Source organism: Mytilus edulis, chromosome 5 (assembly GCF_963676685.1).
Source record: "Mytilus edulis chromosome 5, xbMytEdul2.2, whole genome shotgun sequence".
Taxonomy (NCBI): Eukaryota; Metazoa; Mollusca; class Bivalvia; order Mytilida; family Mytilidae; genus Mytilus; species Mytilus edulis.
In genome coordinates this window covers 37,911,473-37,934,045 of record NC_092348.1, presented here as the reverse complement: position 1 = coordinate 37,934,045, position 22,573 = coordinate 37,911,473, and the positions used below count along the sequence as shown (strand labels likewise).

At 31.5% G+C, this 22,573-nt stretch overlaps 1 protein-coding gene across 1 annotated transcript; it reads left to right on the top strand.

Moving 5' to 3' along the window:
- Positions 1-9,635: 9,635 nt before the first annotated feature.
- LOC139523605 (uncharacterized) lies at positions 9,636-21,422 on the top strand. The gene is made up of 6 exons (XM_071317747.1): positions 9,636-9,865; positions 12,813-13,332; positions 14,410-14,475; positions 17,024-17,110; positions 18,650-18,778; positions 19,537-21,422. The coding sequence occupies exons 2-6, from the start codon at positions 12,820-12,822 to the stop codon at positions 19,753-19,755; spliced, it is 1,014 nt and encodes a 337-aa protein (XP_071173848.1). The 5' UTR covers positions 9,636-9,865; positions 12,813-12,819; the 3' UTR covers positions 19,756-21,422.
- The last annotated feature ends 1,151 nt before the right edge of the window (positions 21,423-22,573 follow it).

Below are 22,573 nucleotides of genomic sequence, written 5' to 3'. Positions count from 1 at the left end.
GTCATCGTATACCAGTATATATATATATATATGTGTATGAATAATGTTTAAATAATAAGTTCAAAATGCAAATTAGTACGCACGTGTTAATGAAACTTTATTGTTATATATTTATTTAGATATTTTGTTTCATATTGAACGAGCACAGATATTTTAAAGTTAAGAATATTTGTTTAGAAAAGTGACAACGGAAGAATGCAAGTAAACAAAATATGTTTTGTCGGGTGTTCTATTTAAACGTGAGACAAAGAATGTCTAATGATATTATCATGTGTATATAAATGTTGAAACTCAATTATTTGAATATTGTTCGGGCAAGATGCTCGAAAGTGAATAGAGGTACATAGAAAAATAATAATAATGATGCGGCGAGTATTACGCTCGGTCGTGGAAAAAAGTAAATAAAAAAAAAAAATTGTTCAAGTTTTTGAACGTGTAAAAATTTTGTTGGTTAAAATATAATAGAAAAAAAAAGAATAGTTTTGGATATTTTAATTTTGACATATCAAATTATTATTGTTCGGGTTTTATGCTCGAACGTGAATAGAGAGAGAAAATATAAATAAATAAAACAAATCGTATTTCATTTAAATTTGTTTGGGCATGATGCTCGGATGTGAATCAAATAAAGTAAAGAAGAGAAGGATGAAGATGATGTTAGCAATTTGTTCAAGATTGTTTCTTGAACGTGTACGCATTAAGTGGCTAGGATTAACGTGATGGGGAATGTGATAAAAGGGAAAAGAGAAAATTGCTTAGGAGACAAAACGCTTTTATGGGGGTTGCGGTTTTGTGTTTGATCGTGATAAGGAAGAATTTACTTGGTGGTATTATTATGTATATTAAAGTATGTCTCAAAAGAAATTACAAAACATATTTGTTTTAGCATCATGCTCGAACGTGAACAAAGAATATGATTTTTACTATTTATGAGGTCATTCAGAAAGGGAAATATAGATACGATTATCAATATTAGTGGCTAAATGGAGTTTGCACACTCATAGGCAAACAGCAGAAGTTTATAATTTAAAAAAAATAACTTACTGTATATAAACATAAAAGAGGGATACTTAAAGAAAACTTGAACGTGTGTTGAAAGGTGGTATTTCAAAAGATGTATTCTTGAGCTCGTAGCAAATAGGTTAAATACAATTTTGAGCTAGAATGTCAAATAACCAGAAGAGTTGTTTTACGTGTTATAGGGTGGTATTTAAGAGAAAGTGAGAAGGAAAGAACACCTTATGAAATACGAGTGAAAAGGGAAACCGTAGAAGCACATTTTTTCTGGTTTTTAAAATCAAACTCTGCAAATTAGAATCGGTGTCAAATTGATTAATTGGCTGTTTAATATAAAGCATGCATATAAATGACACATTATAATTGTTCTTTTACTTACATTAAATATGACCTTGTACACGGTTTTGTAATAAGCTTAAAGGGGACCGTTACTATTTGGGTATAGCGATATATCAAGTTTAAAAAGTTCGAACGGCGTTACAAAAAAAAAAATAAAAAAAATAATAATTTAAGAGTGCATAAATTTAAGAAATGTAAATTTATAACAGTCGATAGAAAAGTATATTCAGTTTATTTAAATATATTTTACATTTAACTTAATATTTGATCTTAAAAGAAAGAAAGAAAAAATGTAACATTATTCGCGTATAGATACAAAGCATGTTATTTATTAATACACAAGATTTGCTAATTGACCATGTTGTTTGTTAAAGCGAGAACATAATTTATTGTGTACAAAGTAAACTTTTATGGGTTAGACACTAATTGGATCTTGTTTGATGATTAGTTTTGAATTAACAATCTGAACAGAATAGAAGTCCACATCAGCGGGGTGTATTTTTATAACAGGCGGTCAAACATAGACACTTGACAGCTACGCGTCTTCAAAGATATCAATATTTATTTAAGAGCAGATTTCAGCAACATGAGTGTGATAAAACTAATAAGATGAAGCCCTTGGCATGGGTTACATCAGAGGTTAATTTGCTTGGGAAGGTGGCATCTATGAATTTGTTCCACGTGAAGTTTTACATGAATAGTACTTACGTTTAATTATTAAAAACGATAGAAAAATTAAAATAAAATAAATAAAACAAATATGTATAAAATATAAACAGATATCTTACATATTTATAATAATAATAATAATTTACATGATAGTACATACACTAATGTATGTATACATGTTTCATTAACTTAATTCATTGCCTTAATACTAATTAACAGGCATGTACAATTTTAAAGTTTTATTAGATAAATTGATGTCATTAAACGATTAATGTAAAAGATTTTATTCAAATGTGGTATTTGTCTTTTTTCAAAGACAAGGGATAATGAATGGGCGTGAAAGTATTGTATTTATATTATCTCTGTACTACGGATTTTGGTTTATGAGAAAAAGAGATGTATGAAAATAACGGATCTAATTAAGATACTTGCTAACTATTTTGCATATATGTGAATTATACGTGTAAATTAGTGTATACATAGAGCATGTGTAGAAGAAGTGGTAGGGAGGAATTCGTAAGGTGTTGTAGCCAGAATGTATGAAATATTCAATACAATATTTAAGGACAATATTTGCAATGACTTACATGTGATTTGGAGTGTATTTTATAAGACAATAATCTGGATTAATGCTTGAAATTAAGACATAGTACTTTGCTTCATTTGTATAGATGAAGACATTAGAAGAGAAAATAGCAGAGCTTGAGAAAAAGTTAGAGAAAAAACAAGTTGAGGACGAGTTATCGGAATTTGAGAGGGCCAAGAGAGACGTTAAAGATGAGGCTGCAAAAGGAAAGGTGGATATTGATGTTTTACATGAAAGATTGATATTACTAGACAATTTGGCGAGAAAGCAAAATCATGACTTAAAGGACAAAATAAACTTAATACTAAGTAGATTTCATATACACAAAAGTAGACTAAATTTTGCTGCAGCTTTAGTGTTGAAACTTGTTTGCAACAAAGAGGAGGAAGCGATACTTGACAAAGAACAGAAGTTACTTAAGACATTTGGTTTCACTGATGATGACAATTATAATATGCAATCTCATAATTTGTACATGCATGGGCCAGGTTTTATGGGAAATTCTTTTGGTCAGGCACAAGGTCAATCTTACGGAATGCCTCCTCGCTTTCCAGTTCCACCCCGTCGCGGTAGGGGGCGTGGTAATAGTCATAATCTATGTTTTAAATGTAACAAGCCGGGTCATTTTGTTAGGGATTGTCCAGCTAACCAAAATTCTGCAAGTTCAAATTAAATTATTTACATAATTTTAAAACAAGTAAAATACATCTTCCATTCCGTTAGTTAAATTCATACTTATTTCGTTTCAGGATGCATTTCGGTTAAAACCATGGGAATTAAAAATTAATTTGGGAACAGATCCTACTTCAGTAACAGTTAGACGCCCGACGTTTGTTAAATTTGAAAACAAAATTATTGATAATAGTAGGGAGGTTGTTTCAGCAGAGGAGGTTTATTCAAAAGCAATGGATGATGTATCTCCAGATATACAAAATGTGAATTTTTTGAATCCGAAGAATTTTGTTGCTGGACAAATTCAAACAAGGTTAAAGCAATGGGAGAAAATATTAGCTTGTTCGTATTCTTCAGATGAAATTTTAGATTGACTAGTTCTTGGTGTAAATATTAATAATTACATGGTACATTTTAAAGGAGATTTCTGGGGACACCATTATGATGATAAGTTCCCACCTAGCAGAACATTCAATAATTCAAATAAATGCAAAAAGTTTTCTACGTTTATAACAGAAACCGTTGTGGATAGACTTAGAAATGGTTCAATTGAATGCTTAGGAAAAGTAGTTTTAGCTAAACCACCCCACATTGTAGCACCTTTAACCGTCGAGCCAACAAAACCTAGATTATGCATTTATCTAATGTATTTGAACAATTGGATCAAAGATATACCGTTTAGTTTAGACACTCTCAAAAATGTACCTCGAGCCGTTAGAGAAAATGCATATTGTACCTCAATAGATGATAAATCAGGTTTTGATAATGTTATGTTATCCGAGGATTCCCGTGGACTAGTGGGTTTTCAGTGGGGTGGATTTTATTTCATTTTCAAAACATTACCGTTTGGTTTTAAACTTTCGAGCTACATTTATCACACATTAAATCTGCAAGCAACATCGTATATTAGGAGAAAGTTTTTGATTCTTGTACATTTGTATATAGATGATCGTCTTGTCGAGGAAGTAAGAAAACCTGGTTTAAAAGCAGGTGTCAGTTCCGCTTTATTGGCAAATTACATTGTTTGTGAAGTTATAACTAGATTAGGGTATTGCATTAATTTAGACAAGACCGTGTTTATCCCGTCCCAATCAGTAGTATTTTTGGGATTTGTTGTTGATTCCGTAGCTAGATGTTTCAGAATAACTGAGTCCAAAAAACAAAAAATTATTAATTTACGCGAGGATTGTTTAACGAAAAGTGCTATTACGATGCTAGATTTACAAAAATTAGTGGGTCGTTGTATTTCTTTTATGTTAGCTGTTCCGGCAGCAAAACTTTACACTCGGGAGATGAATAATGCAATTTCATTAGGAATCCGCAATCAAACAAGCATTCCAATGACAAAAGATTTAAAGGACGAACTTAATAATTGGCGGTTTTTGGATTCATGGACAGGAAAGTTAGAATGGAAAAAAGAAAGACATTTAGTTGTAAACATTTATACAGATGCTTCTATGTTCAAATGGGGTGGATATTTTAAAATAAATGATACAGAGCACAAAGTGGGCGATTCGTGGGCACATGAAATGTTATCGCTTCCTATTATGGTACTAGAGGCTAAAAGCTTTGTTATATGTTTTAAGATATATACGGGAAGACATAAAGGGTAGTCGGGTGGACGCAAACGTAGACAATCAGGCCTTGATAGGTGCTTGGAATAACGAAGGTTCCAAATCTATGATGCTCAATTCCACTCTTAAAGAAATGTTTCAATTAACTTTGGATTTAGACGTAATGTTAAATTTACATTTTGTACCATCTAAATTGAATTTAGCAGATGAGCCATCGAGAAAACTTAGTAAATCGGATGCGAAAATAAATAGCGATATATGGAGTACCTTACAAGAGTATTTTGGTGACAATACAGGACGCACGATCGACTTGATGGCTTTAGATTCTAATAGCATGATAGACAGAAAGGTAGAATTCTAAAACATTTCACTCCAACTGTTTCTCCGTTGTCGTCAGGTGTAAATTTATTTGCCCAAGCCGTGGATAAAAGTGGAAACTGTTACGTATTTCCTCCTTTTGCATTATTATTACCGGTGTTGTCTTTCATCAGGGAGAATATGTTAAATTATACCGTGATATTACGTGCAGAAGGAGTAATAGCCACATGGGTTCCAACATTTTATGAATTGATACACGATGCTTTTATTGTTGGTAACAAGGGACAAAAGGGTGTTTTGAAATATCCTACAAAGAAAGGTTATGATCCAGATGGTATAGGGTTATCTGGAAATCTGTGGGCAGTTCACATAAGTTCAAAGCAATCTCTGTGTTTTAATTATGGAAAATTATTATTTCTTAATAAAACACTTATTTCTACTAAATTTCACTTGTTATGTATTGGTGATTCAATAATAAGATTTTTACAGTGGCGAAAAGATTTTAAAAACCCAATGGTAAATGACTGTGTTTTCACAAGGAGGTGCTCTTGTGAGTGAAATAACACCCCAAATTGAGAGACTAACTAGAATGCATCCGCCTAGACTTTTGTTTATTCATGTAGGTGCCAATAATGTAAGCAAATCCTTTCTGTTTGAAAGCGAGTTCAGCCAGTTATCAATTACAACTCAACAATTAGAACATTTAGCACATATACTTCAGTGCACGCGTACGAGTGATAGGCACGTATCTATTGTATTATCATCAATAATTAGGTGTAAAGATGAAGCTATAAACGCAAGATCGGCTATCATTAATGAAAAGATAGAAAGTTTATGCAAGCGTAATTGTTGGATGTTCATGGACAATTCAAACATTAATTGTAGACATTTGAGAGATTGTGTGCACTTGAACGAAGAAGGTCAATTAATTTTTCTTAACAATTTGTATGGTGTATTAAAAAATATTTGGTGATTTTTCTTGTGTAAATATATATATATATGTATGTGATATAAAAATTTGAGTCAACACTTAACAATGTATTTTGGTTTTTATTATCAGGTTTTATATATTTTGTTTTAGGAGTATCTCATGAAAAAAATTTGGTGCCCCTACATAACGTGTTCAAGATGTGCAGTAACAAATGACATTGACTTTAAGTACTGCAAAGCGTGTGGTTTTGCTAGGGAAAATAAAGCTACTAATTACCAGGACGAGATAAAAAAGGAGGAAGTTTTAGATAAAATAAACAATAGAATTAGTCAGCTAGATGCTCTGCTAGACCCGGCTAGCTATTCTAAACAGAAATGTAGTTTGAAAAAAGAGATTGAAAATTTTTTCATCTTTTTAGATTCGCGGAAAAATCTTACTAATGCAAGTCCAGAAGACATTAGGAAATTTCTCATTTTCAAGGAAAAGGGTGGGAAAACACAGATACACGATATTAGCTGCCCTTTACGCACGAAACACGGCCTTCAAACTTGCCAATGCCCAAGGACTTTGGCATCAAAGTCTGTTGATTCTTTACTGGGAAAAATCAGAGCATTATTTAGAGATGAGGGCAGATCAGGAGAGTGGAATCCTATGCTTCTTACGGGTAACCCTGCTGCCTCACATTTGTTAAAAAAACATCTACAGGTCATTAATCAGGAGCAGGCTAACGCTAACATTTCTGTAAAACAAGCTCCTCCATTAATGTTTAGTAAGTTGGGAAAGCTATGCAGACATTTATCATATAGAGCTTCAGTTGAGAAAGATCCTATTTCGAACTTTCTCTATGCAAGAGACCTGGCTTATTTTTCAATTTTATGTCATTTTGGTAGCAGAGGGGGCGACCTTGGTTTATTGACGGCAGACAGATGTTTTCAAATACCCGACTCGGAGGGCATTTTTGTGTCTCAAACGGCCGGAAAAGTCGCTAATTTGTATAATCCGAGATATTTCATAGTTCTTCCTTCAAAGGATTCTCATATTTGTCCGCGGTTAAAAACTTAACAAAATACATCACCAACACAAAGGAGTTAGGCATTACTCTTGCTGAAGGGTATGTTTTCCGTATACGAGATAAAGTGTCACGAAAAATCATTAACGAACCAGTTACGTCATCTTGCATGACAGAGAGACTCAAATTACATTTAAATGTGTTGAAATTATACGAAGGGGAAACTTCCCATAGCAGTAGGAGAGGATGTGCAATTACATTGCGTATGCTAGGTGTTAATGATGAAGGAATAAAACAACACGTAGGGTGGGGCACAAAAAACATGGTTGATCATTATGCCATGTAGGGAAATTGATAAGTCCTAAAGGACCGGCCTCAATTTTGTCGCAGGCTGTGGAAAATTTAGGGAAAGGAAGTTCTTCTTTTGATAAAGTTTCAAATCAATATACTGGTTTGAGCAAATTGAAAAGTTTCAGTTTCAATTAGTTATGATTGTGTTGAACAAAAGAATAATAAAGTCTTCTTCTAACATCGGAAAGCTTCTTTTTTTATAAGTATTGGATATGTTTTATGGTAATAGTTGTTGAATAAAGAGGTTGGAACATTGCATAAGGTTTTGTATTTAGGCAGTCAGTCATGTCAAATCATTTCAATGAGCACCGTTTATACATCGTTGGTTTGTTGAATCCAATATCTTATATATGAGAGGAACCGTTGTGAACTTGTAATATTCCACTATTCCAAGTTACCCCTTTCAGTACCTCGAATGTATAAGATAGCGCGGCCACTCTTGGTCACATCGTCACTCAATTGGAGGTCATAGTTAGGGCATGATCGCTATGTGGATCGAATGCATAAGCGTTGCTGATTGAGAGGTCATTGTGTTTAAAAAAAAAAAAAAAAACAAAAAACAAAAAACAAAAAAAAACGCATAATACGTAATACAAAAAGCTAAAACAGAAAAACAGGGAAAAAAGAGAGAGAAAAAAAAAGCTCGGCCTGTCACAATGTTTTTATTATAAAATTTTGTTCCTGTTCGTTTTTAGAGATGTTCGGATATTATGGGTTGTGAATATGATATATTCGGTAGGTACAAAAATAGACATTATTTCGTTTTCTCATTTGGTGTGGTAGGAACCGAAGTAGTAACGATTATTGGAGATTGTAAAATAGATGGTGAAATGTCCACAAACCAAAAAAAAACAACAAAAAAACCAAAAAAAACAGATTACGCAACTTTGGGACTTGTACTTATTTGAACCTTTAGATAGGCTGTGCTTGGTATATAGTATAAAGCTTTTGGTATTTTATTTTCGGAACTGAAATGCGCATGAAATATCTTAACAGCTTCAAACTGAACATGAGATTTAGCGATCGTTTCACAAATACGAGTCTATTACAATGTTATATGTAGTCAACTAGTTATTTGAAGAAGCCAGATGGTCAATATCTGAGAACCAGGTAATAGTTTGTAATTAGTTCACTTGATTCCTTTCACCCCTTTTCAAACCCCTTATGGTTTGTTGAATCCAATATCTTATATATGAGAGGAACCGTTGTGAACTTGTAATATTCCACTATTATACGTATTCAAGATGACAAACAACGTCAGTAACTAGAATCCATACTTCAAGACCAGTATGGTATATAGATGACCACTTATGTTAAATTTGAGGAAAGAGTCTGAAAATGAGACAGATTAAGTCGTGTCTATTGTTTCTTTAATATCTAGTTCTAAAATGATATATTAGTGGCACCCAAGTTTGGATTGTTAATGGAAAGAACATCATCAATATATCCGAATGGGAATTAGCATGATCTGGCTTCTCTGATCTTTTGTTTTTGACAAGTGTGTGCAGGAACTCTGACTTGTTTGGTAAATAATCAAATCTTTGTATCTCTGAAGAGTTAAGCAAAGGTTTTATGTATTTTTGTTACGAAATTCCATTGATACATGGAATATATACGACCATTACCATTTATGATGTCACTACAAACATTTTCATAGCGACGAGTTGGAATATGTGTGACTTGCCAAGCAATTTCCAGGCTTATGTGAATACCTAGTCTAAAAGTACATATTTATCAAGTACGTACTGAAAGAACATTTTAAAAACACTGTGTCAATGTATAAGGATATATTTGTTTAATAACATTCAGTGTTATGATTATTTTGTAAAGCGGAATAAGGAGCATTTGATGGCTTCCAAACGCATTATTTATATAATACAAAATCATAACATTGACGCATCATCTCTGACATAATATTTTAAAACAAATCGAGGACTATTTTTACTGCAGTACAAACAGTTCGAATCTTTCTTTAAAAAAAAAATAGTCATTTAAATTTACTGTTATGAAGTAAGTACAAAATAAGTCACATTGAAAGCAAAAGTAGGTTTTCCCTATAATTTATCTTTAACGATTAACTTAGATTAATACACTCCACTTCACAAAGCATGCGAAGTGTGACAGTTTTGACGTACTTTACATTTGACGATTGATACGGGGTATTGGTTCAAAGTGTGAAAATCTATAGAGCAAAGCATTAAATATATTTCATATATAGTTAGTTGATTATCAAGTTATGTAGTAAATTTAATTGTCATGAAACGTCTTCCGCATGTATGTTCTTGTCAACCAAATAATGAAAGCAGAGTATTGTGAAATGATTTCTTTACAAATAACCGAAGCAACAAATATACATCATTCAATATTAAAGGACTATAGGAAAATAGTTGAATAAATATGTAAGTGTTTGATTTTTTTTGGTATTTGACAGTTTATAATTTCCACTCTGCTCAACTTGTGAAGTACAATGTACAGTGAAAAAAATATTTCAAATGAAACATACACATACTTTATGCAAGATTCGGTCTTCGGTTAAGAATGTCTTAGCTTCTGTTTATCGATAAAGGGTTATTTAGAGAACTTACTAATAATACATCACATATATCGTTTCATTTTTAATTGATTAATTTGATAAATTAACAAATTGATCTTCTTAAACACACTCACATTATAATGGAAACTAACATATGTAACTGTTTCTGACAAATATTTGTGGTTAAGCGCTGAACATCAGATATGATAACAGAGTGTTCGATGTTGAATCGTTTAAACAGCAAATATTACACATATTTGTCATTAAATATCTATAAATTATCATTAAACAAATGTTATACACATATTGAAAAAAGACAGTTCAAGACAGTTAGATAAAACGAAATTGTTTAAACCGGATTTTTCTCTTAATTAAAAAACTTAATAACCCATAAAAATCGTAGGATTCGATAATGTATACCTTTATCCTTTGTATTGGCTGTTTCCGTGTTACACATACATTGTATGAAGAATACACTGAGCGTTCAGCATACATTTGCTAAGTTTTTATTGACTTTTACTGAATCATAAATATTGTAATGAAATGAACAAAAAAAAAAAAAAAAAAAACAGTGACTAATGCAATGACGTAAAATTGAAAAGGTGGACGTAAATGAAATGTTCCTCAACTTATATGAATTATATATTGTTACAAATAAATAATCCAATTCTTCCTTATTTCATATCTACCCTGATAAAACATAATTTTTAGAAGCCGCTTTGAAATAAATACAGTAATGTTTTCGCGCATTACAGCATACAATATGACATTTAAATTGATTTTCAAAATGACACAATCACATACCGGAGCTTGAAAAGATAATCAAAAGTAAACAAAACAATATTTTATATAGGATTTAACCACTTGCCCACCCATTTTTTATGATTACAGATGACCTCCCTAAACTTAGTACTTGAACGTTGTTTTGTTCGAGCCTGACTGATGAGTCTTTTGTTATCTTAACTCGCGTCTGGCATGCAAAAATTGAAGGCTTGTATCTTTGATGCGTTTTTATAGGTTTTACAGATAAGAGTTAATCCAGCAGAAAACACAATAATTTTTGTAAGTTTGAAAGCCATTTCACATCTCAATGTTGGACGCACGAAATGATTAAAAAGTAAAATCACAAAAATACTGAACTTAGAGGAAAATCAATTCGGAAAGTCCATAATCACATGGCAAAATCAAATAACAAAACGTATCAAAAACGAATGGATAAGAACTGTCATATTCCTGACTTGGTACAGGCATTTTCAAATGTAGAAAATGGTGGATTAAACCTGGTTTTAAATAAAGTGTTGGTTTTTTTTAATCTTTTTTACAGTGTTTGGTCGAAACTGCTGCAGTTGGAAAAGTCATAGATCTCAGTAGTCAATATTTTAGTACTGACATGATTTATAACAAATCTTTCTTAAATTGTCATATATAAAAATTATTAAGAACAACAGTTTCAACTTCCACAGATATATGTCATCTGAGTAAAATTGGCTTATATTTTGCGTATTTTTGTTGATATAGTTCTTCAACTATTTCAGTTCTGATAAATCATAGGATTTTATATAATTGGCTTTGGGTGTACCTGCTGAAGATTAATAGAAAATAGCGCTTCGGACTCATGAGAGTTTTTAAGTTTTGTTTTAATTTTCTCCTATGTGTATACAACTGCAAAACTATAACTGCGACATCCTTTGTGAACGTTTTAAAAAAATATATAGTTTTCTCTAGTAATCTATAATTAAAAAAAAAAATATTAATTTAAATATGTTTTGAACAAATCTTTGAAATGTTAAAGAAAACATGGTATTTTTATTTTTGAAAACTTCATTCAAGTAGAAAATGTATAGATACATATGTTATCTACCACTGTCATTTAATTTGTATCATAAATCTAAACTAAAAGTATAATTATTATTTCAATTATATCTGATATACACAGTTGAAAACATCGAGACAATCTACAACATTAAAAATTATTTGTTTATTATACAATTTTTGTTTTACCAAAAAACAAAGGACCGCTTCTTTCTTTGACTGAGGAATATAAAAAAATCAAAAAAATATTTAAAGCTATTTTGTTTCATAGACGACTTAATAGAGAGTTAGGGACGGGAATATGGGACAATTGTAAAGGAGATGGGTGTAATCTTGTGGCATGACCTTCTTTAAACATTTGTTTTCAATGTACTACTTTTACAAAGGACATTAACTTTTAATACATCTTTATTTAGTTATGCTTGGCCAAGAACATAGAGGAGAATGGGAAATTTCCTTTAAATTATCAAAGGAAATGTCTTTTGAACAATTTCATTCGTCTGTCACAAATACAGTAAGCAAACGTATTCATTACTTTGAACCAAATCCCTCGGCATACACACAATTACAATCAAAAATAGAAAACACGTTTTAAGTAAAATGAAATATTCACAACCTATCTCATGAGACATCAAAATCACGGGACATATTGGAACCAAAAAAATTTGGAATTATCGCTTTGGTTCGGAGCAAATTATCTTTTCACTTGGCAGATTTTGAGTGATAACCACTGGCGTGGTTTGTTTAAATTTAAATATTATAGCCGAAATGATAAACATTTAAAAACATTATCTGTGTTCGAAATTTTATCAATGTCTCTGATCGTTAACTTTTGCAATTAAACAATCGAAATCAAGCCCGAAAACCAAAATGAACATGACTTCAAACTTATGTGGGTAGAAAACCTGACCAAATTAACAGCAAAAAAAAAAAGAATTTCTATATAAACCTACAGAAACGAACTAAAACATGTTAATGTCTGCACGATTCTTCTTATATAGTGTCAAAATGAAAAGGAATAGAATAGGTCCTATGCAAACACAACCAATACAACCAGAGGTACAGATATCAGACCCAATGCAACCAGGTGTTAGCAGTTCAGATAATTACACATCATACTTAGTGCCATCTGCTGTAGGCACATCAGATCCAGCACAACCTGATATAGGCACATCACACTCAGTTCATTCAAATGAAAGCACATCCAACCCAGTGCAACCAGATATAGACACAACACTCACAGCGCAACCAAATGTTGGCACATCACGGACGAAAATACTACGATTATTTGGCGTACTACAGATTATTCTAGGGGTTATATGTGGTACCCTTGGTATCATCGGAGCTATTCTGAGTAAGGTTAAAATGGACAGTCTTTGTACTCCCTATATCAACTACTACCTTGACTACAGCGGCGGCTACTATTATAGTACATATAGTAATAGTTATACATACTATCGTTGTGGAGATGGAAACACTATATTTATAATGGATCTAATTAGCCTGGCTTTTTCAGGTTGGGTAGGTCTAATTTATCAAAAAATACTGCTATATATAAGTCATATACATTAATATCTTTCATTTTATATTTCAATAGAGGGATACGCAAACTTACAAATCGAAAATTAATTTGTAACGTCATGGCAAAAACGACCAAACGACAAACATCAGTAAACAAAACACAACATAGAAATCTTAAGTCTGAGCAACACGAAATCCACCAAAACCGGGATGATATCAGGTGCTAGGGGAGGGTGAGCAGATCTTCCTTCACATATGGCACCCGTCGTTTAGCTCGTCTAACTACAAACCCACTGATAAGCCTTCTCGGAAAAAGGAGTACTGAATTCTGGTTTCGACGATTGAAAAATAGTCGTCCTAATCTGTGAAACAGATATGTCATAACGGTCAACCAGCTTGCGATGGCGTCCGTACAGTTTTCGATAGTAATGATTTGAGTTTCACCAGTTGTTACTCTTTGTTAAAAAGCTTTCTTGTCATCTTCCACACTCTATCAAAGAAATCGCGATATGAATCGCAAGCACTGGAAAATATCGTATCAAATAGGAGATATATTATACTCCATATTCAGGCGCTGCTGGAATGTTGTTACATAAAAATTGAAAAACTAAACAATGTGAATATGGACAAAACATGTATGCATTGACTGCAAGGGAATTATCTTTACTGTGGATGCCGAAGTCGATAGGTCTGAAAATTAACCAAATGACTGAAAATGACTGAACAGTTTTTTGAACAGCGGTACACTACTGTTGCTTTTATTTGTTCAATAGTTTATACAATGACCGTTTCAGAACGGAATTGGTTGACTAGTGGTTTCAAAAACCAAGTGCTGAATCAAAATTGTATTTGATTAGTGTACAATAATCGTATGCGTAGTTGTATAATTAGAAATTAAAAAACCCCAAAAAACGTTGTAATATACTTTTTATACGATATTTCAATAGGTTACGTTTGTTTTATCAATTTTGGTAATGTTGTCATCATTTTGCATTGATAAACAAAAGACAGAAAATAATGAATGCTCTTATTTGTTTAAATGCACGTTTGTATGTATAGATGTTTCTTTACTTTCAGTTTATACTAATAGGTTGTCTACCGTTTTGCATGACAGAAAAACATGAATCAAGCTGGAGATGTTTAGTTAGTATAAATCTTACATTGCCAATTTTTAAATTATACATGTTATAGTAACACAACAGATTTATATATAAAAAAAATCATTAAATCGTAAAGAGTACAAACACATTTTCTATACTTTAAAAAAAACTAAAAAATGTATACCAACTAGGAAATCACACTAAACACAGTAATTCATCAAGTATGTTAGCACCTGAGATCGCCCCTAGTTTTTGGTGGGGTTCGTGTTGTTTATTCTTTAGTTTTCTATGTTGTGTCGTGTGTACTATTGTTTTTCTGTTTGTCTTTTTCATTTTTAGCCATGGCATTGTCAGTTTGTTTTAGATTTATGAGTTTGATTGTCCCTTTGGTATCTTTCGTCCCTCTTTTAGAAAATAGTATGGTTATAATACAGATTATTCTGATTGGCCTAATGTTAAGATCGACCTCTGATTAAACCAACTAGTGTGTCAATAAAGTTAATTTGAATCGTCCATCAACGTCTTAAAAATGATATTAAGGTGACATGGGAGTATAAATGTTGTTCATACTTTGCCAAATGTAGTATATATTGTGATATGTTCAAAAATATAATAAAAATGATATGACACCGAGCATTTTCACAAGCTACATGAACGTTTTTTCCGGCAAAAATATAAAATGTACAATTTCAGAGGTACTTCCCTTAAAATGCTAATTTAAAAACATTAAAAATCAAGCAAATATAATCTAAGCTAGAAAAAATATTAAAATTTAAAAGTTAGAATCTTATAAATTTGTTCTTTTAATTGAAAATTCACATTAGTCATCTCGTTCCTGCATCAAATTTTGCTAACTTGATTGAAAATCTGCACCTTAGGTTCTCTGTTATTTACAATCTACGATTGCGAAAGACAACCACACTACCTTTTACAGGTTTCTTATGCTTTTTTAAATAGTAGTGCCTCTCACAAAGATGCCGCAGTTGTTGGTATTTTATGAAAAATGATTTAATGCTTTACAAGACATCATCGATATGAATGTGAAATTATAGGATTTAGCTAATGTTTTAAACAAATCGCATTGCATTAAAAATGTGTGTTATATTTATGTTGCTTCATATAAACAAAAGAACAGACAAGCAAGCAATGCTGCACTTTAAGTTTCTAATGCCTGTTTGATTATCAATCTACAAATCCAACAAATTTTTTACGCATATTGATAGCTACTTCTATGGTGAATTTGTTAATAGAAAAAGCAAAGGTTTTAAGTAGTTAGTTTTCGCGACCTCGGAATCAACCTGGTTTGTGCATATTTCATTATAAAAACTGTTATATATTAGCAGGAGCTCTGTTTAATGACAAAACAAACAGTTTTCCCGTTTGAATGGTTTTACACTAGTAATTTTTGGGGCCCTTTATAGCTTGTTGTTCAGTGTGAGTCAAGGCTCCGTGTTACATACCGTACTTTAACCTATAATTGTTTACTTTTACAAATTGTGACTTAGATGGAGAGTTGTCTCATTGGCTAGCACATCACATATTCTTATATCTTTGAGAAGTCAATTACGTCAAGATCGACTCTGGAATATAAATCTTGGATAACAAATTGCATGAAATCAGGTTAGATTTATTTAATTAACTCATCAAAGATAACAGGCTTATACTTTTGTACACCAGATGCGCCTTTCTCTACACATTCCCTAATACCATTTGGTGGGTTCACATATGGCTTTGTTTTCGAAGTGAGTCCAAAGCCATGTCCATCGGTTCTGTGTTTCACCTTGATAAAAATATTACGATTTTTCAATCTAAATATGACATTTATCATGCTACTTATCGATTAGTTTGAACGTCTACATATTATAAAACTCGTTGTTTTCATGTCAGGTACGTTTAACTGACAAGTCCTTAATTAATCAGTTGTTGATATTTCTTACTGTTTTTTTTTAATTTAAAAAATCAAAACTTATGTACATTTTGGTTATGTTAAAGTCGACTTATTGAAACTATGTTGGTCTCATGTGAAATCCTATTGTGTTCCTTGGTTGTTGTCTTATTGTCCTACACCTGCGTTTATTCATAGGTTTTGCACATTTCATATCATCAAAATCTTATTTAGCGCTACAATTTCCGAAATGATATCTCTTTCACTCTTAGCTCTGATTTCTTGAAATTAAACCCGTCCTCTATAGCTCGATTTTAACATTCCGAATCCTATCAGCGAACCTGTACTTACTATGAGCAATATGACAGCTGTCCGTAGATATATGGATCTGCTAACTCATATCTCAACTAAGATTACTTTTAGTTTGAAGTGGTACGTAGTACGCATTTTTTAGTTTGTATATGGTGTAATGTGGACTTGTTTGTATTTTCCTAGTCTTTTCTCTTGCCATGGTTTTGTCAGTTTTACTGTGACGTTAGCATTTTGTGTCCTCGAAGCATTCTTAAGAATGCATTTCCACATCTCTTTTTGTTTGAATAAGTATCGGCGACTGAATGGCCTAAAATTTAGTCCGTTATTTATGTGGCTATTTGAACAATGACTGAGTAAGCCTAAGTAGTTTTGGAATATTATTTTAAATTTGTAGAAAATTGCATTTTTGGTTTGCAACATAATATCAGCAGCTGTGTTTTCATCCACTGTGATAGGCTTAGGAATTGCCGGTGCACTAATTGTGAGTATTTTGAGTTTCATAAAATGAATGAGCTACTTGTTACTTCAGTTATAAATTGATTTTTTCTGTTTTTAATGTTTTTTGATCGAAGATCTCTGCTGTTCGTTGTGTCATCAATATCTGTTAACGAATTACGAGAAGGGAAATCAAATTTATTTCAGCAAAAATAACCATATGACACAAACAATATCAAATTCCATTTAACATGCAAACTATATAAAAAGTAACGACACAAATTGGTACATGTATTGTTTTTAAATAATTAAACCACTAAAGCAAACAAAAAAATATAATGCCCTAGTTAGAAAAATGCACCTTAAAAAAAGAAACAATGAACAGTCAATGTATTGAGTGTCTTCGAACTCCATTGATAAAAAAGTATAATGCCCTCGTTAGAAAAATGCACCTTAAAAAAAAGAAACTATGAACAGTCAATATATTCAGTGTCTTCGAACTCCATTGGGAAAAATGAGTTGAGTCTTATTTGATGTCAGTTTTAATTGTGAATAAATAAAACTACATTAAAATTAAAGATTAACTGTTTCATGAAGGTCAACAACATATTAATTTTGTTTCGTTTGCAACGAATGTTATAAATGGAAATTATCGGAAATTGAGGTGCCATCCTTTGGTATCCGTCAGCAATAACAGTATTGGTATTTTTATAAAAGAGTTGTTGTGACAGATATTCATTGCATTTAATAGTATGACGCTCTTATTCAAATATAGTAAAAGAAGATGTAGTATGATTGCCAATTAGACAAATCTCCACCAGAGACCAAATGACACAGAAATTAACAAGTATAGGTTCAAAAATGAACATAACCCAAAACGCATAGTCAGTTTTTAAAAGCCCCGAAATCACAAATATAAAACAATTCACAGGAAAAAACTAAAATTTTACGACTTAATTAATGTAAAAAACAAAACATTGAACGAAAAACAAATATGTAACACAGTAACAAACGACAACCATTGAATTATAGGCTCCTGACTTTGGACAGGCACATACATACAAAATGTCTGTCCCGAATTAGTTTGTGTTTCGAAGTTGTTAATCATGTAAAGGTATAACAAATATGGTTGCCAATATGTCTATTTATCGTCCATTTAGTAGCTTTTTAGTATCAAACTTATAATATGAACTGTTAGTTCAGTTTGGATATAATGTTATAACTTCAAACGAAATAATGTTTACGTTAATATATGCACTTGGCTGCTTCTAATGTCTCGTCAGTGATGCATTTGACAACACTATTTGAAAATCGAAAACTTAAAAACGGTACAGATCTGATTTTAAATATAACCACAAAAAAAATTAAGCAAGACCAGAATATAGAATCAGTCATTTTAATTTGTGAGATGCATTCTTTAATTTAAATCATTTTCCTAGTTTTATAACAATTGTACATTTTTATAAAAATAAAAAATACGGTTATTTTTATATCAGTACCGAAGTACAAAGTTACTGGAGTGGTAAAATTTAACAAGGATGTTTTGGCACATTTTACACTAACTATTAAGAGATTAATTTTTAAGGTTGGTTTGACTACTAGTGGTGTTTTTGAGGTGTCTTCCCTTCTAGCGATATTTTCCTTCATCGAATTCATCATATCGATTATTGCTGCATCATATTGTTGTTGCTGTTCAAAGGTTTCCGTTGAAAATGTAAGTATATGCATTATCATCTCTAAGTCATGGCCTATAATATTTAGTGTAAATATAAAAAAATGAACGTTGTATATAAATAATTTATAACGAATAAAGCGAATTATTTTTACTCTTTATGTATGAAATGCATAAATATGCAATAGGTTACACGTTAACACTACCAAGTTACTCAGTATAGAATCATTCAAAGATTAGTCCATTACATCAGATTGAAAACAAATTGCTATTTATAACAAACAGTAACAAAATGCAATAAGTGACTTGGACTAGCGTTCCCATGGACAAACTAAGATGATTATGAATACAATGCAGTTAACAAAACTATATGAATAAATAAAAAAGACTTGACTATAAATCTGGCATGCTGCATAAATTATGATGATTGCCAATGTGTATATATGCCCTTTACTCGGGTAAATGGTACATACAATCGTTTTTGTACGAATTTAAGATACAAGCTAGTATTGACTTACACATCTTTTTTATATCGAGAAACTACCTCTAAATAAACTCATCATAGATACCGGGATTGAAATTTTATATTAACGCCAGACGCGCGTTTCGTCTACAAAAGACTCATCAGTGACGCTCGAATCAAAAAATGTTAAAAACGCCAAATAAAGTACGAAGTTGAAGAGCACTGAGGACCAAAAATTCCTAATGCAGTGATAGTTAAACAAAGTTTCCTTCATTTTCGCTTTTCATTAGTTTAGTGTAAAACATTCATTATATAAGTACACATTCAATGTTTACAGAACCAAGGTGTCATACATACAGCACAATCTGGATTGATGTATAGAATCCCAACAGGGAACAATCAAGGATACATCAAAATGTGGATTCCAGTTCAAGAAAGCAATGGACAGCGACTACAATCACGGACATTGGCTAATCAGCAACTGGTAACCCCAAGTGCACCTGATGAAGATATAAATCAACCATTTTCTATTGCCGAAAATACTACAGGAAACTAATTATAATTATTCTTCAAATTTAAAGTAACAAAATGATATTGATAGATCTCTTGTCCTTGGAGACGAAATTGCATGCCAATTTAGGAAATAGTTGAACTCAGTGTAATCATAAATGTTTTTTTAAATTATCAGAAGCTTTTGCCCAAGGTAAATTGAAATTCAGTTTTTATAATACATGTGCTGGGGTTTGAAGTTTTTTGTGGCGCTCAAGTATTCGAATACTCGGAAAATTTAAAAATTACCACTTTAAGTATAATGCATCGTCTTTTCATTTACATGTAACAATCAAAAGCTCGTAAACATAGCATACAGTTATTCAAATATAATACAATACATCAACTTACTTGGTATTCCCATGTACACATTAACAAGCCATACTAAGCTGTTAACAAATAGTAGTGAATATATAACAATTGACTTGCCTGCATACTTTACATGAGCTTAAGACGTGCATGATAACTTATTTCCAAATATGCAGCGAACTCACAGATTTTTCTACTTATGATTAAAGTAATAAAATAGTATTGCCTTGCAAAACTTTAATATTGAATGACTACTTACTTATGGTTGATATCCTCGTTTTTCTGTATTCAATTTCTATTTATTTATATATATGTAGAACATATACATAAAAAAGAAAATGTTGTATAAGTGTTATGATACACTTTTCCGCAAGAGACCAAATGACATAGAAATTAAACACTTTTTCACTGTACAGCCGTCAGCAATGACCAAACCCATACCGATATATAGTATGCATTTCCCGTTGTCGATAATATAATCTGGAAGTACTGAGTCAGATATAAAGTATATATTTCCTTTCGTTGACAGTATAAACTCAAATCAGTAGGTATATTCAATTTTAACTCCTGTAGAGATGTAGCATGCATTACTCGCTGTCGACAATATAATCTCGAAGTACTGGGTATATTCAACTGCTCCTCCTGCAAATATATAGTATATATTTACTGTCGTTGACAATATCAACTCACAGCAGTGGGTATATTAAATTTCAACTCCTGCAGATATGTTGTATGCATTTACCGTTGTCGACAATATAATCTCGAAGCACTGGGTAATATTAAACTACATCTCCTGCAGTTATAGAGTATGCATTTCCTGTTGTCGAGAAAATAACTGCAGCTCTTGTAGATATCAATCAATCATTTCCTGTTGTCGACATTCTATAACGAACGAAGATTTTGTATTTATCAAGTAGGACCTCAGGTGTACCTGTGCACCTGACAATGTATTTCCATTTGGTCTTTAAGAAATAGTTATAATAAATTGGTCAGTGCAAATGAAAAATTTAAAGTAATTGCGAAGTTAGGATTTATCAATTTCGTTCTTATAGACATACAAAGTAAAATAACAAAAACACCGAACACCAAGGAAAATGAAAAAAACAATGACAAACACAACTGATTCAAACACATTGAAAATTCATGAAATTGTAACTTATTCTTATATTGTTTAACCTTTTAATTTTAAAAGAAAACAAGGACCTGAATTCAATATGACAAGTAGCATTGGAACAGTTAGATTAGGAAAATTTAAAATATTTGTAGTCTAATAGATAGCTTAGAACTGTTAACATTTTAACATGCAGTTTGTATTGTGCTTTTGTAAGTATCAAATATGAATACGATTGTGGTAATTTATATATTTTTTTTAAGATATATAGATTCTTACATTGATACCAGTGGATTATCGGATGTATCCAATTGAGAAAGTTAAATGATCAGTTTTAAAGTCGTCTTTGAAATTAATAATTTAACTATCGAGGTTAGATTTCTCCGATAATCTCGAGTAACTTTGGAAGAATCTGTTTTTCGAATGATTAATAAATAAATTTTCATTTTTTTATAACACGTTGATTAAATTTTTTTATACCAGGTAATCAAACATGGGTTTGGTTTGATTACAAAAGAAATAGAGGTAAACATGTATATATGTAAGTTACCCGGTGTTAATGAGTGTTTTATCTATAAATGAATAAATGCATTAAAGGTTTTTATTATCTATGACAAGTTTCATGTTATGGTTTTACGTCATCAGTGAATTGATTTCTTGTAAGTTTACAGAAAGAAATCACTGTCGTCAATTATGTACATCTATATGGTATGACATTGTTTCTACACATATCATCATTGTTAAGTTTTAATACAGATTGTTTGACATTTATATGAGGGATTTCAGCTTTTATGTACAGAGTACCTCACATTTCAATGTCTTTAAACATGCGGTTATACAATGACAATGACAACACATGAACCACATTGTTTTGTAATAATCTACTTATCTCTTGATTCCAAAATCATATTATGATCAAGAAACCTATCACAAATTTATAATTAAACTTATATTAAATCTATAAACAAAAATATTAAAACATAAAAACCTTATCAGATAGAAGGTAAGTATATATGCCCCTCAGGCATAAAGACGGAAATGGCTTGAAAATGGTCATTGCTGAATTTCTATAAAAAAATTCCTATTGTTCTCTGATTGACAAATTGATACCATTAAATCAAAATCCACATTTACAGAAATAATCTTTCAGACAAGCGGAACGACAAACAGCAGTACACAAAACACAACATGAAAAAATTAAGACCGAGAAACACGAATCTTACCAAAAACAGAATAGGGGATCCCAAGTACTCTGGAATGTACAACAGATCCTGCTCCACATATGACATATGTCGTGTTGCTCATATAAGCACAAACATACGTATATTCTAGGAAAAGAGGAGATAGGTATGGTTAAAAAAAAATAGAAAATATCCGTCATATGTAAAAAAAAAAAAAGATATTC

Coding starts and splice junctions, on each gene's coding strand:
- LOC139523605 (XM_071317747.1), top strand. CDS start 12,820: ATGAAAAGGAATAGAATAGGTCCTATGCAAACACAACCAATACAACCA. Junction 14,476..17,023: donor AATCAAGCTGGAGATGTTTA/GTTAGTATAAAT, acceptor TTAAATTTGTAG/AAAATTGCATTTTTGGTTTG. Junction 17,111..18,649: donor GAATTGCCGGTGCACTAATT/GTGAGTATTTTG, acceptor TTAATTTTTAAG/GTTGGTTTGACTACTAGTGG.